This window comes from Rhea americana, unplaced genomic scaffold, assembly GCF_003343005.1.
Source record: "Rhea americana isolate MKP2758 unplaced genomic scaffold, rheAme1 scaffold_27, whole genome shotgun sequence".
NCBI lineage: Eukaryota > Metazoa > Chordata > Aves > Rheiformes > Rheidae > Rhea > Rhea americana.
In genome coordinates, this window is record NW_028186390.1 from 1677246 (window position 1) to 1691843 (window position 14598).

A 14598-nucleotide genomic window follows, 5' to 3' on the forward strand; every position below is an offset into this window, starting at 1 on the left:
ATGATAATACACTTATTTGGAGGAGCCATGAATACAGTTAAGAAGATGCATTACTTCAGTATCTCTTTATGAATTTCCTTAGTAGTCCTGACTCTTCAAATCACTTAAAAGAATGAAGTGAACAAAGCTCAACTATCCTTAAATGTAGTTGGGGAGRCAGACCAAGAGCTGACGTTTTTCAGCGACAGTTGAACCTCTGCACTGCTATTAGACTGAACGCCTCAAAGACTAGTGTTAATAACGGATATTTTTATTTAACATGGACACCTTTCCCTAAGGGATGGAGGAACTGTGGGTCAGGTAGTATAAACTTGTTGAAATGTCACATTCATTTGCTGTTAGTCTAGGCTGAACTGAATTCCAGGTCCTAGCTGTTAGATGTTTATATTGCACCCRGTCTTTGTTTTTCAGACTAATTATTGTATCCTATACTGTTACCATGAAGACTTTCTGTATGAAGTATTTATAAAGTGTGTGTGTGGGGGGGGTCCAGTGTACAAGAAATGGATTTGTATTCTGGATAGGTGTTTTCTACAGAAGTCCTATACTTAATTGTTGCTTGCTTTATCACTGCAACAGGTTATTTCCTAGACAACCTTTGCTTTTAAATACTTTCAGTGTCTTTCAGCAGTATTAAATTAACTTAAACCTTCAAACGTCACTTCTTCAAAAGCTGACAAGATGTGATTTACTGGACATAGATGATGCTAGAATTGTGTGCATGGTACTGGATTGTACAAATTCAGCTTTGGAAGTTGATATCTAGGTTTCTTTAGGGAAGTACAGCTTTTGATAATGACAAACTTGGGACTAAGTGATTAGCAGAGGGTTGTGGGAGGGTGGCACATTGTTTTCCAAACAATGACATGTTTTCATTTCTGAATACTATTTTCCACCACACTTCTATAAATATTAATGCTGATGTTTGGAACAGATTATTAAAAGCAGATGCTGCGTGCTGTGGTCACCTGCCCCAGTGAGTTTTATAGGGTAGACCCTATACAATTGATGTTTTTGACTTAATATTTTTGAATCATTAGAAAAGTGAAGATGAAGTGTTTACTTTTTTAATAAACAGCTCTAATTTTTCAAATGGCAAGTGCAGTGAAAAAACCAGAAGCACACTTCTCTGCGTGGATTGATATTATTCTTTGCATACAATTTCTTCTTGAATTTATTTGATTTCTCTTGGTTTATTCCTTTGTASTTGTTCCACTCACTTTCCCGACACAGGTTTTTTTATCGCACTTGAATGTGCTTCCTGCTTGTCCTTCTTGCTTGCGTGTTCTGGCTTCTCTCCTTAGGGGATATTGCTGCTATCGGTGCACTTCTGTTTTCTTGTTTCTCTGACAGTTGCTCCCAATTTCTGCCAGTTCTGATCCAAACAGCCTGCCCTTTATCCTGCTTAACTTCTGCCTGTTAAGAAGGCAGAGAAAAACTAGGACACATGAACTCTTTATGCATGGGGCAGCTAGCCTCTGTGCGACATTAAAGAAATTAAAGAAATAGATGACTTGTCTACCCAGTCTTCTTTTTCATGTGGCACTAGTGAAACAGTTGCCTCATATGGCACTTAATAAAAAATGTGGGGCTAATTTTGTGTTCTGTCTGTGCACAGAAATAGCTGATGTTCAGTGGCACTAACAAGGAAATTGGTAAAGCTGAACTGCTTCTGCTTCCTTTTTTCCATGTCTGCCTCCCAGAATACTTTCCAGAAACTCATTTTGACTGCAGAAGAAGGACAATTGTAGTCCGCTTGTCAACTATATTTAAGATTTAAATTTTTCTTTGGACAAKTAGCTAGTAAGAAAAACACCCTGATGTGCTGGATTAGTTTTGTGGGTTTTTTTTTCCTTAATGTGATGGGATGAGAGGATGATCAAATCGGTGTCTCTCAAAATAAACTGTTCCATGCTTTACAGCAACTGCTGAACAGAGGATTAATATGCAGAGTTCTGTGAGGATGAGAATTTATGCTCTCTACAGTCCCACAAGGACTAGAAGCGGTTATCACTTGATTCTAGGATCTGTTATGTTAAGGAAAAGGATTTGCCATTTAAATAGGTGATTAGTTTGCAGTTAGTCATGTAAACATAGTAGTTATCACCTACAGGAAATATATAAAGGTATGTAATCCCTTCAATTGAAATTGAATTATCAAATTTTACTTTGAAAAGCCCAAGCAACCTCAGGGTTGTTGAAGATTTGATATGCTTGTTACAGGCATAGCCTTCCTTTCCRAAGCTACTGAACCCCTTAAAGTGTCTAGGAAAGGTAAAAATTGCTTGACTCGAACATCTCTTTATTCACAGAAAAATGATGAAAACGGGAATTGCTCTGGTGAAGGTATTGAGTTTCCAACGACCAAYTTATATGAATTGGAGAGCAGAGTTTTAACAGATCATTGGTCCATACCGTATAAGCGGGAAGAGTCTTTAGGCAAGTGCCTAATTGCATCCACCTACCTAGCAAGACTAGGTAAGTTCTATTTCTACTCATGTAAAAATTATCTGTTCAGAAGATTTTATTGGCAGTTTAGTGGGCAGTTACGGCTTTCATATCTATTTCACGGGGTGCTGAGTAAACAACTGTAAAATGGTTGTGTCTCTGTAAGTGGCTAACAGTGAACTATACCTGATGCTGTAAAAAGACTGTCAATCTCATTTTCTAAAGTTATTTATATAAGCTTTTTCTAARAAGTGGAGCACATATTTCTTTATGTTCTTATGATTGTAGGAATTACTGTTTTTCAGAACTGAATTGGAGCTTAGAGCTTTTTTTCTTTTGGCTGTGCAAGTTATTAGTAAAAACAGACAGTCATCTAAATTCATACTGGACCAAGATTGTATAAYTGGTTGTTTTTTTCCTAGTAAAATGCTTATACTGCATTAGACTAGAATTTGATTTTTCTGTATTCAGTGCTTTGGCTGGAGTTAACTGTATTGTGAAGACATCATGCCCACTCTTGGGATAATGATTACAAGGTAGCTTTTGCATCATGTCTCATGGCAGACTAAAAGGAGGTTATAATCCATTTGAAGAATGGAAGTTGTTAGGTTTAAAAAGAAAAAAGCAAACCAAAGCCCCCTGTGTTTTGTGTTYTCAAGGTTGTATGTAGGTTTGGTTTTGGTGGATGGTGTGAAGCATGAGAAATGATTTGACGTTAGTATAAGTTATAGATTTTTGAAGGGAGAAATATTTATAGTGCTAATCATGCTTGAACAAGTTGTAAAAGGTGGAACATTTGGAAATGGCTTATTTATGMAAGGCAAGTTATTTTCACTGGCACTTCCATAGCTGAAAAAGTATTAATGCTAGTTTTGCATGGACAATAGGACTTTTAATGATGATGTTGGTTGATGTTCTCAAAAACTTAAAAACAAGCTCCCTGAAGTAATCTTAAAACATATACTGCCTTTCCTTTCTGTAAAGGTCTTTCTGATTCTGATGAGAATTGCAAGAGGTTTATGGACAGATGCATGCCTGAAGCATTTAAAAAGGTAAGTAGGTAACAGTGCATCAAGTCAGTGTTTGTATATGAGTTGCTTGTGGTGGGAATAGTTTATATTATGTTCCAGACTAATATATGCTTGAGAAACTGTGGTAACCAGGAAGTATATTGTTAGATTTTATTTTTTTAATCAAACTCTTAAGTCCCAGTTCTGTAACTGCCACAGACAGGGAAATCACTTTTTTGTTGTTTGTTTATTATCAAGAGTTCTATTCCAGTTATTGGAACCTAAAGGCGGGTGTAAAGATCCTTAGATACAGCCGTTAATGGCAGATTTCCTTTGACTCTCTTCTTTTTATTCCTTCTTTGGAAGGTTGCTAAGTTCTGTCATGTCTCTTTTCATCTGTTTATAGAGTTTGCCTTCCCCTCAGTGCTTAATGCCTTACATGTCTCTGTGGTTGTTCTTGTCTGGGTTATTATGAGTTTTCATTACAGAGACCTCCAAAACAACTTGCTTCCCACTATTCTATCCATTTTGGCTTCTTCTCGCTTGTAGGACAATATGTGTAAACAGATGCATGCGCTTTTTAAAAAGAACTCTAAATACAAGCCTATTTAAAGAGAAAAAACATCTCTTGTTCCTTTTGGCTCTTAGAGTAACAACCACGCRTATGAGGCTTTCAAATCACTTGGTATTTTTTGCACATTAAATAGTGTGGATTAGTCCTCTAGAAAGAGAGTCTGTAGAAATCTAAGTTTAGAATGTGCTGACTTACTGAAATGTTTACAAGTCAGTTATTGAGCCTAATATATTATTTCTTAAAATAGTACAAAAGTAATTGTATTTGAAATGTGAACCTTTTTAACTGTAAAGACTTGCTAAAGATCAGGCACAACTAGCAATAACTAAATTATGTTTGTAGGTAGAAACTTAATGTTCTCTTTAAATTTGGTCTAATATAGTTCAAAGAACACATTTCAGTAGGTGTGAAAGCAGTATTAAATACATCTCTCCATAGTACGCTCTCTTTGGTTTCTTTGTTTGCTAACAGAAAACTGCTCAAAAAACTAATTCAGTGCAGCTTTATGACACACCAGTTTGAAGATACAACAATTGTGTGCTCATTCTGCAAACAAGTTAGTTGCATATTGGTTGTGCCTTGCAAAAGTTACAGTCTTAATAGCTAGTGAAAGTGGAAAACAGTTTGCTTTGTTGCTACACCTTATTTGTCATAAATTGTGATTGAAGGTGGTCTTCAATGAAATAAATTTAACTCTTAAACTGTTAGGGCAGGAAAAGTATCTAATATAACACACCAGGCAGTGATTATTTTACTCTAAGGAAACATTTCCTGGGATTGATGTTTCTCTTGTTTTATGTGATTGTGTTCAAGGTTCAATAATTACTCTTTTTTCTTCCTTTTTTTTTTTATTTTTTTGGCAGCTGTTGACATCCAGTGCTGTTCACAAGTGGGGGACTGAAATCCATGAAGGAATCTACAACATGCTCATGCTGCTAGTAGACTTGGTTGCCGAAAGAGTAAAACAAGATCCTATTCCTGTGGGCTTGCTTGGTGTACTTACAATGGTATTTGTCTCTCTGATGCAGTTTCCAGTAATAAGAGGATTTTTAACTCAGAAATCTGGTTAAGTAATATGGAAGATAAGGGTATATTAGTTTCAGTGAACATCCTCAAAATGTAAAAGTTTCTAGAAGTAACTGTCATGAATTATACTCAATGGTTTTGTATGCAGTATTTACGTAGTAGATGTAGTATTTGGCATATAATATTCACATCTTTGCTGCTTTTTGTAACTATTTAAGTCATAATGTGTAGACTTAAAATCTGCAGTTCTGGTTTGCTATAGATATTCAACATCCAGTGTCCAGGTCTTAAAGGGGTGAACTAGATCTTTTAAAAGTATTTCACATCTGTCACTTCCTGTTCATTTTTGAAACCTGATACTTTAAGTTCATCTTCCCCTTTACTTGAATTTCTGGATCACATGGATATTGAATATTGTCTATAAAGAATTATTTATCTTCAGAGTGCTTTATACAGTAAGAATTGAGAGGCAGGAGAATAGGTCATCTGTTAAATGTTTACTTTTTGCTARAACTTTAACTGTCAACCAGAGGAATGTTCAAGTGAAAAAGTTGAATATTATCCTTAAAAGTTTTGAGACTGTGACATAAGCCGTACTTTTCATTACCATGGGCTTTCTTTCAAGGCATTTAACCCCGATAATGAATATCACTTCAAGAATCGAATGAAGGTATGCCAGAGAAATTGGGCAGAAGTCTTTGGGGAAGGGAACATGCATGCTGTCTCACCCATATCCACTTTTCAGAAGGTAAGTGTTGCCATGCCCTAAAGCCTATTTTTAGGGCAGATGTATGCCTCAGAAAAGTGTTTTTTTCTTTTTTTCTTTTTTTTGAGGGGGGAGGCGGATAATAAGCATTTGTGACTCAGGAAAGCTTAAATTCGTCATCCAGAATTACAGTGAATAGCTCTTGAGTGTATGTTGAACTTTAGAAATTAATTTTCTTCTCTGAAATTGTTGTCTCGGTTCTCTATTCCTAGACTTATAAATTGGTGTATTTTCTATCTAAAATTTCACAAAGATCATAACAGGTAGATCTGTTGTATCTGAGGACTGCATCTGTTTTGCTGTTGAGTATGAAATGACCAAGATAGCTCCAAGTGTATAAGTATCCCCTGGCTGTACTGACTTTTGTTAATAGCGCTAGTGGAGAATTCATGCTTTTCTGATTCCTCAGGGTAAGATAGGATATCTTCAGCTTAAACACACTGTTAAGGAGCTGTTTTTGAGGTTTTCACTGCCTTGTCRCATTTGTTCCAGATGGGTGGGTTTTAAAAAGGAACTTCACTGTTGTTGGTCTGTCCTTCAAGAAACAAGTTGTGGCTGTAGAAATGAAGTTCTGTGTCTGCTGCTTTGGGACAGGCTTTTTAGTAATGCTTCACACTAATGTGCTATCAATATAGTTGCTTGAGGTTTGGCAGCCACCACGAGTACTGTTGCCACAGCCCATGGTCAGCGATGTCAAGCAGAGTCCAAAAGAGGATGATGCTAATGAGAACCTCCCAGAGCTGCAGCTGTACACGTTGTAAAGGAGTTGTTATAAACACGTTGCTGTTTTCTTTGACGTAATAGTGCATGCATTTAGGATGTGGGTTCATGAACTGAATGCATGTATCCAAATCTCCTTTTCAGAAGACAAAAGTTTGGCACAAAGGCTTGATATTGCAGCTACTAAYTTGTTAATGTTTTAATTGTTCAGGAACCTCATGGGTGGCTGGTGGATCTGGTAAACAGGGTAGGTAAATGTATACTAAGCAGAATTCTTACTTGAATTAATCTCTTGAGAGAWAATAATTTTCCTTTCTCTCTCCCCTTGTTTTTTCCCTCTCTTTCCTCAGAGAGCGACAGTCACAGGATGTAGTTTGTTTTTAATCATGCTCCCTACATATAATGAAAGGGCCTTGCCAAATCCGTTTTTTCAGGAGATTGCTACCTTCTCCCTTGATCACCTTTACACTAATGAGATAGCTAGCAGTAAAGGAAGTCCAGAGCTCAGTTTAGACTGCAGTGATGTTCCACAGTGAAATATTCCAGGCCACTCAGCTGTCACTTCATGTGGATCTAGCTTTCTTCCCCATACCCATTTTTACCAGAGACAGAATTTCTAGCTTGATTTTCAAACTAGTAYCCAAGTATAATGCATTGTATTCCCTAGTGTGCTGCTGAATTCTCATGAAAATACAAAAGTCGTGTTGAATGTGATGTTCTACAGTAAAGGATACTTGCTGGCAGCCCAGGAACTCTTAATGAAATATTTGATGTAAAAGCATATTTAAAAGATGAAATACTGTAGTTCAGTGATGTAATACTGATCTTTTTTTTTTTTTATTTCAGTTTGCAGAATTGGGTGGATTTTCAGCAATTCAGTCAAAACTCAATTCAGAAGATATTGAACTTGGGGTACGTTCATCTTCTGTCTGTCACCTGATTTTTCTTCACTTCTGTAATATCCTTTGTKAAGAGTCAGTAGTGTCCCTTTCGACAGTGCTCTTAACTTTTGCTTTGGTACCAGAGCAATATCCCCAGAGAAAGCTGGAGGAGTGCTATTAGACTAGAAGTGAGATGAGGTTGTGCCTGGGAGTTGTGCATAGGAGCTGTGACTAAGGAGCTCTACATGAATTTTAGAGACTTTACMGAAAGGAGGAGGAGTTAGTGTACCTTTACAGCTGACAGTCAACCTTCCGGTTAGATGTAAATAAGTATGGTGTTACTGTATAGTCACCAGTATATCCTTGGGATTTTTTTGTTTACTCCAGCTGTAGCTGCATTTAGGTGTAAGCAAAGTAATTTATAGCACTTTGAAAAAAGTGTGGAATTGTTTGGGAAAAAAAATTCTTAGGAAGCCAGACAGTGTCTAATCCTAAGGAACTTTTCAAGAGCTGTGTTAACTGACTAATTTAAGAGTTTTAAGCTAATTTTTGATGACAAAGTGTATCTTGTTTTTTAGCTTCCTAAGCTATATTCAGGAGACTTTTCATTTTCTTTCAAGTTTTGGAGAACAAGAAGGTTAAAGTAAAGCCATGTCACTTAGGATCAGTCGCTAATCTGTTTGTTTTCAATGAACTGCYATTTGGAGGGAATTCAACTTCTTTTGTTACAGTATATTGATGTTTTCCACTTCATGAGAGAGAAGCTCGTATATGAGCATAACAGAATAAGGAAACTCGATTTAAATCTTGATACTGTAATAGAAACTTTGACTTTCCTTGATGACTAATAACTTCTTGCTTAGGAGGAAGGTTTTGTTCAGCATCACTTAACTTGGGCCTTTGATTGMAGTGATGCACACTCAATTTTATAGTCCTTTACCTTTTATGAGGAGGAAGCCAATTTTGGTATGCTGTATTGGCAAATGAAAGTCTTCAAACTCTTAGTATCCTTAAAATAGATATCATTTGAAAATGATGCACTGAAGAAATCTTGATGCTTACRTGACATATTTACAAATACTTCCGTGTGCTTAATGCTTCAGGAAAGAAATTCACCATATAACTTCTCACTTAAGTTTCGCATTCACACTTATCAGTGCTGTAGAGAGCAACCCAAATATATGTCCATTTTATTTCTGTATACTTCTGTGGCTAAAACATGATTAGACTGTGAGATTTAACAGAATGATGAAAGGCCTGAGACTAGTGAAAACTGAGAAGGCGCTTTTTCTTTCAAGCAAAAATATATGGTACATAGTGCATGCCATAGAGTAAACCTCTTTCCTGGACCATGCCTTGTTGTCAAGGAGTTGCACAACAGAATCAATTTGTAACAGGTTACTCAAAATTATGATGTGAGATGGATAATATTTGTTCACCTGCATTTGCCTTCTAAGCTGTAGATCACTAGCTCTGGAAAGACCTTTTATCTCCCCCTAAAAATTTGCTTTATTTCTTTCAGGCAATCTCTGCGTTAGTTCAGCCRTTCGGAGTTTGTGCAGAATATCTCAACTCTTCTGTAGTACAGGTAAAATGCCTTTATTATGAATGCTTTTCAGCAAATAACAAAGCCTTGAAACATGTGGTTGTAGTAGTTTGCTGAGATTTAGATGGGGCTTTCTGTGTTCTCATACAGCGTGATATTAGAAAGGTGACCACACAGGACCTGTTCTTTTTATTCTAGGAATTTGAAAACAAACAAACAAACACACTGAAAATTGATTTAAAGCTGTGGTGGTATGAAACTGGTGACTAGTCTCAAAAGTCTTGCAAACTCCTTTTGCATAAAGCATAGGAATCCTTTTGAGTATCCTGTTTTGGATGAATGTCCAGCATCTGTTTTCGGACTGAATTCAAAGCTTGCTCTTTGTGAGGCAGAGTGTGTAGCTTCTCACAAGATACAATTAATAGCCAATAGGCTCARTTCTTGAAACTGAGCAAGGCCATGTGAAACACTACATCAAGGAAAGAAGCTTTCTTTCACTTACTGATTTAGGAACCAAATGCAGAAGGAGACTGGAAGTACTGTGTGTTGCCCAGCGAGAAGTTAGTCACCACTGAACAAACAGAAGGGTTGTTGAATGGGTATTTTAAGAAGGTAGAAAAAATTTCAGAGTAATTTCTTGACMTATTCTGAGGGTGATGGGTAGAGAGCTTGGACAATGTTCGGGTTCATTTTCCAAGCACAGATACCTTTAATCTTTCATTTATAACTGCAAGAGGGAGAAATTATGCCACTGTCATTAATAAGCTGTATCAGTATAAAGCATGTGAGAAAACAGTTTAGTGGATGAATTTTGTTTCTAACTTTCTGGCTGAGATCTAGCACATGTTTCTGAGAGTTTTCACCAGGAAAATTTGGGGACAGAGAAAAAAATCATACAATCTATGCACACATGCAGATTTGCTCATGGCTGCATATCTACACTTACCTACAAAAACTGCCAGTTTAGTATGTGACTGAAAGTCTTTATTTGAAGAGGAAACAGGTAAGAAGCCRTTGGAAACCAAAAAGCCATGTGTGTCTCACTGATGCATTTTGAAAGGTCATTTCTTTTAGCCTGTACTGCAGTGGTCTGAAGTTGGCTTTTTACTCTAATTACATCTTTTCTGCACACACCTGGCAGGATAGTTTGTATGTTTGTACGTGTTGCTTTGTCTTAAGATAATTGTGAACTTTAAGTGAAGTGTTTCRTTCTACTGCAGCCAGATCATCTGAATAATGTAATTGATTTCAGGAAGCCTAAAATGATTGTCGTCTTTTTTTTTTTTTTCCTTTGTATTTTTTAGCCCATGCTGGATCCAGTCATTCACAAAATGATTAAATATGTACAGAATGTAGAAGAGAAGGACCTGAAAGATAAGGTATTGTATACTTAGGAARAACGTACTCTGTGTCTTGGAAGTGCTGGCAGTATAGACAAGAAAATATCTTCCTTTGCACTGACATAAATATAGCCTGTTCCGAATTGTGACTGAATGGCATAGCACAAAACATTGAAGAGTAGCCACTCTGCATTTCCTCAATTCCATATTAAATTCTCTTCAGTAGGTATATGGTGTTATATGACTGTTTTTAAAATACTTTCCCACAGTAATTATTAGATACCTTTCTGTAGGCCCACTTCTGTAGTGTGCTGAATGCCCACTTCTCTAGTTGACTTGAAGGTGCTTGATATCTGAAGTTCTTAACTTCTGTGCATTTTGTTGATTCTAAAAAGTTTAGAACTGCTTTTGTAGATAGAACTGCCACACTAGCTGTTTGTTCCTAAGAATTTGGTAGTTGTTGATAAATTTCCGTGCAACTTRTGACTACCTCGTGCATTATATCAAACTATCAAATCTAGCAATCAATTCTAATAAATTTTCTAGCTTTGACTCTTTRCTTAGGCTTAGAAATACATACTGGAAAGTATGCAGTGGCTGTGCATCTGCAGAGAAGCACTTAAGAGTACTGAATTTATAGCAAGAGAATGCAGCTTAACCAGAGAAACCTTATGGTTTCTAAATGTAGAATTACTACTTTCAGATATCCATAGTACTGTGCTTTGTAACTTAAGCAATCTGTATTGGTTCATTAAGCCTATTCTCTGTGAATCACTAAAGTCTGCAGCATAATAGCAAAAATAGTAATGCCTGTCCTTTTTTTGCTGTTTTAAACAGAGACTAGTCAGTATCCCTGAGCTCTTGTCTGGTATCAAACTGCTGTGTATGCGTTTCCAACCTGATTTGGTAACTGCAGTAGATGACTTACGGCTGGACATTCTATTGCGCATGTTAAAATCTCCTCACTTCAGTGCAAAAATGAATTCCCTCAAAGAAGTAAGTTTGCTTTTTGTGTGTTTTGCTGTGTGTGCATCTGAGATGGACTGTTAGTAAATCATCAGAACCGTAACCTTAAAAACAAGGGGACACAAGGTGTCCTAACAAATTATATTGCCTTAGTGAGCACTTTGTATTAAGTACTGTGGGAAGGTAAGGTGACAACTGTTTGTAGTATTAGTAGCCCGTGTAAGGACTGTGGCCTCCCAATTAGAAAACACCCACCCATAATTTGAAGCTTTTTTTAAAACTGCAATTTCAAATTCACTTATAAGCAGTAGCCTGTGCTATTTATGAGAATTCACTTCAGGATCACTGATAATTCAGGGCATCCTATAGGATATCCCTTTTCTCTCTTCCTCCTCTCACAGAGAAAAAAATATTTCATGAGATTTAGTGCTGCATTGGTGTTCTCACTCAAGTTGTGCTCAATTATCCCATCACACTATGTCATTGCTTTTCTTTACTGTAACATATGGACATTGTAGTAGCACTTAGCAGCCTTACTTTATGGACCAGGACTCTTTGTGCTAGGCTCTTCAGAGGAAGACAGTTTCTCTGTCATGGRAGTACAAGTTGTTTGCTTGGTTGTTCATTCATCTCTTCTGGAACTTGTACTATTTAATAATGCACCAAGAATGCAGAGATGYAAGGTATTTTTGAGTCTCTAGGGTTTTTGTTTCTCTGCTTAAGGAAAGATTGAGATGTTAAACGTCATTGTTTGGTTCTTAGTCATAAATGTTGAGTATCCTTGGTGAAGTTACAAAACTGTAGCTTTTGAAGGCTTTAGCAGAAATGTACTTTCTCCAGCTTTCTCCCTAGAGAGAGGAGCTTGTGTCAGTTCCATATTGGATAAAAATAGGGCACTAATCTGAGTGTCACAGGCAGAAGCCTGACATAACCCATTTCTGGTATATCTAAAGAAATTTGCAGCACATGCTGTATTTTCTATATCAGAATGGGACTAAGAAGCTGCTGYATCAGAGACTGATGCCAAGAAACTGTTTCTGGTTAGTAATTTGCCTTTGAACAGCTTATTCTTTTTTAAAAAGAAGTAAAAACACTCTTCTGTGCTTGAAAGTACTCAAATTTAAGCTTCRTAGTAAGCATTGAGTAAATTTCTTGAATGGATTTCAATGTTTATGTGCATAATGTATGTAGGGAGCATCATAAGAATTTCATGTTTTACAATTCCTAGGTAACCAAACTAATAGAAGACAGTACCGTAGCAAAATCTGTGAAGAATGCAATAGATACAGACAGATTACTAAACTGGCTAGTAGAAAATTCTGTCCTGTCGATTGCCCTAGAAGGTAAGCAGTTCCATAAAGACTTTTGCCATCTGCTTTGAATATCTTGAATTTAAGAAGTTGGTCTGTGCTTTTCAGTATGTTTTTAATGGAACCTTTTTAACAAAGGAGTTCAAAGTTTGGTTGTTTTTTTTTTTTTTTTTTTTTTTTTTACTCGATTTTGGTGATGAGAAAAACTCTGCAAATACTGCTACTAACATCCAGATGTGCAGATGTCTTCTATCTGTGGTTTTCACTCTGTTTATCTGTGTTGTTAACCACTAGAAAAAAGAGAAGAGTTCTTTTTCCAAACAGTAGGACCATACAGGTGTAAAGTACTGTCCAATGAATGAACTAAAACAGGCTAAAAGTTAAAAAGCTTACTTTTTCTTTAGACTGAGAGATTTGCCTGTAATAATAGATAAAGAACTTTCAAATGAAGGTAGTTTTGTTGTTGTCGCTTTTAAGTAACTAGTTTATTATTATATATTCAGCATATTTAATATTGTTTTAAAATATTAATTCAGCTGCCTCTCCTTATTTCATAGGTAATATAGACCAAGCACAATACTGTGATCGTATAAAGGGAATTATTGAACTGCTGGGCAGTAAACTGTCTTTAGACGAGCTCACTAAAATTTGGAGAATACAGGTAAGATGCCAAGGTTAAGATTAGGCAGATGCTTTAGGCCACATTACAAAAATAAATGCCTTGTATTACCAAGTTCCTTAGCTGTTCATTTATCTGCTGGATTGTATTTGCTTTCCTCGTTCCCTGAGGGACATATAGTACGGTGTTAGTAYGCTTCATTATCAGGGTAAATTCCCTTCAACTTCATTTTTATTTCTGTGAACATTGCACCTACCTCAGAGRCACAGCAAGAACTTCCTCACAAGAGTTTTGTCAACCAAGAATTCTATACCATCCCAGAGCTAGACCTCTTAAAGAATCAGTGTAGTAAGTTCTAGTGTTTTCAAACTTTGGCTAGACTATTGGGGCAACTTCACGCAATTTGAAATAAGATTTATTTGCACGAAAGCAAAAAAGTACAGATGCTGGTGCAGGAGTATGAGGTGTTTGAATTCTGCATTCAAAGGCTACACACCATTTCTACAGTTGAGGTGCTGAAGAAGACACTACATTTCTTATTATATTCCCTTTTTCTATTTTGGCTTTCTTCTCTGACTTTGAAATTTAGTGCTTTTGATTAACACAAATTCTAGAATTTATATGTCTCTTCCTGGCTTTCAAGACAGTTAAAAACAGGTGCAAAGAGTATTTTCTCAGATTATTAGACACACTTGTTCCTTAACAGCCAGCACATGTTCACAGGAACATTCCAAGTTGTATCTACAGGAAGTTGATTGTAATCTCTTATATTTAAAGTCTCTTTATTATTAAAAATTAATTTTAATTGCTAAACTATTGTTTAAATTTATCTTGGATGCTGCTAACATCCTACTAAAGAATGTATTCTTTTTGTTGGTAGTGGAGGTTTCACTTCTGATGCACCAAGACAYGGAGAAAATGGTGTCATGGTGTGAACTCCTGTTTTATTGTATAAGCATCTCCGTTGAAAAGTGGAGGTGTTGAGATTTTTGTAGTATGTTAATGCAAAGAAAGTCTTTTTCTTAGTTCTTCCTTTACTATTTAAAATTAACTGTTCTGACAGTCTCTTGTAACACAGCTTAAATCTTACACTTGTTGCAAAGGGTAGAATTTCATCCGTAAGAGAGCTGCAAAAATATCTGACTTGGAATAAGAGATAGCTTGAAAGAGGTGATAGAGAAATTGTCTAGACTAATGACCATGCCCTGAGGATATTAATTTCCCTGTCCAAGTATTGAAGATCTGAGCTAAACTCTCTGGAGATTCTGTCAGTTCTGTTGCACGTTTAGGCATGATAGCAAGATTTGCATGCTTAATTTTGCCAAAGCATGATTCAAGCTCATTTTATATATATTCTTTATTAAAATGCAACTTCTTCCCCCTCCTGACTGT

The 14598-nt window shown here is 36.4% G+C and overlaps 1 protein-coding gene across 1 annotated transcript in view; it reads left to right on the top strand.

Moving 5' to 3' along the window:
- Positions 1 to 280: 280 nt before the first annotated feature.
- Positions 281 to 14598, top strand: part of USP24 (ubiquitin specific peptidase 24) — a 60400-nt gene continuing 46082 nt past the window's right edge. Inside the window, exons 1-12 of the mRNA XM_085308176.1 lie at positions 281 to 295; positions 2313 to 2478; positions 3433 to 3500; positions 4896 to 5039; positions 5684 to 5806; positions 6756 to 6791; positions 7391 to 7456; positions 8948 to 9013; positions 10276 to 10350; positions 11149 to 11307; positions 12506 to 12620; positions 13145 to 13248. Coding sequence (XP_085164302.1) covers positions 281 to 295; positions 2313 to 2478; positions 3433 to 3500; positions 4896 to 5039; positions 5684 to 5806; positions 6756 to 6791; positions 7391 to 7456; positions 8948 to 9013; positions 10276 to 10350; positions 11149 to 11307; positions 12506 to 12620; positions 13145 to 13248 — 1137 coding nt within the window. The remainder of the gene's footprint in view (positions 296 to 2312; positions 2479 to 3432; positions 3501 to 4895; positions 5040 to 5683; positions 5807 to 6755; positions 6792 to 7390; positions 7457 to 8947; positions 9014 to 10275; positions 10351 to 11148; positions 11308 to 12505; positions 12621 to 13144; positions 13249 to 14598) is intronic.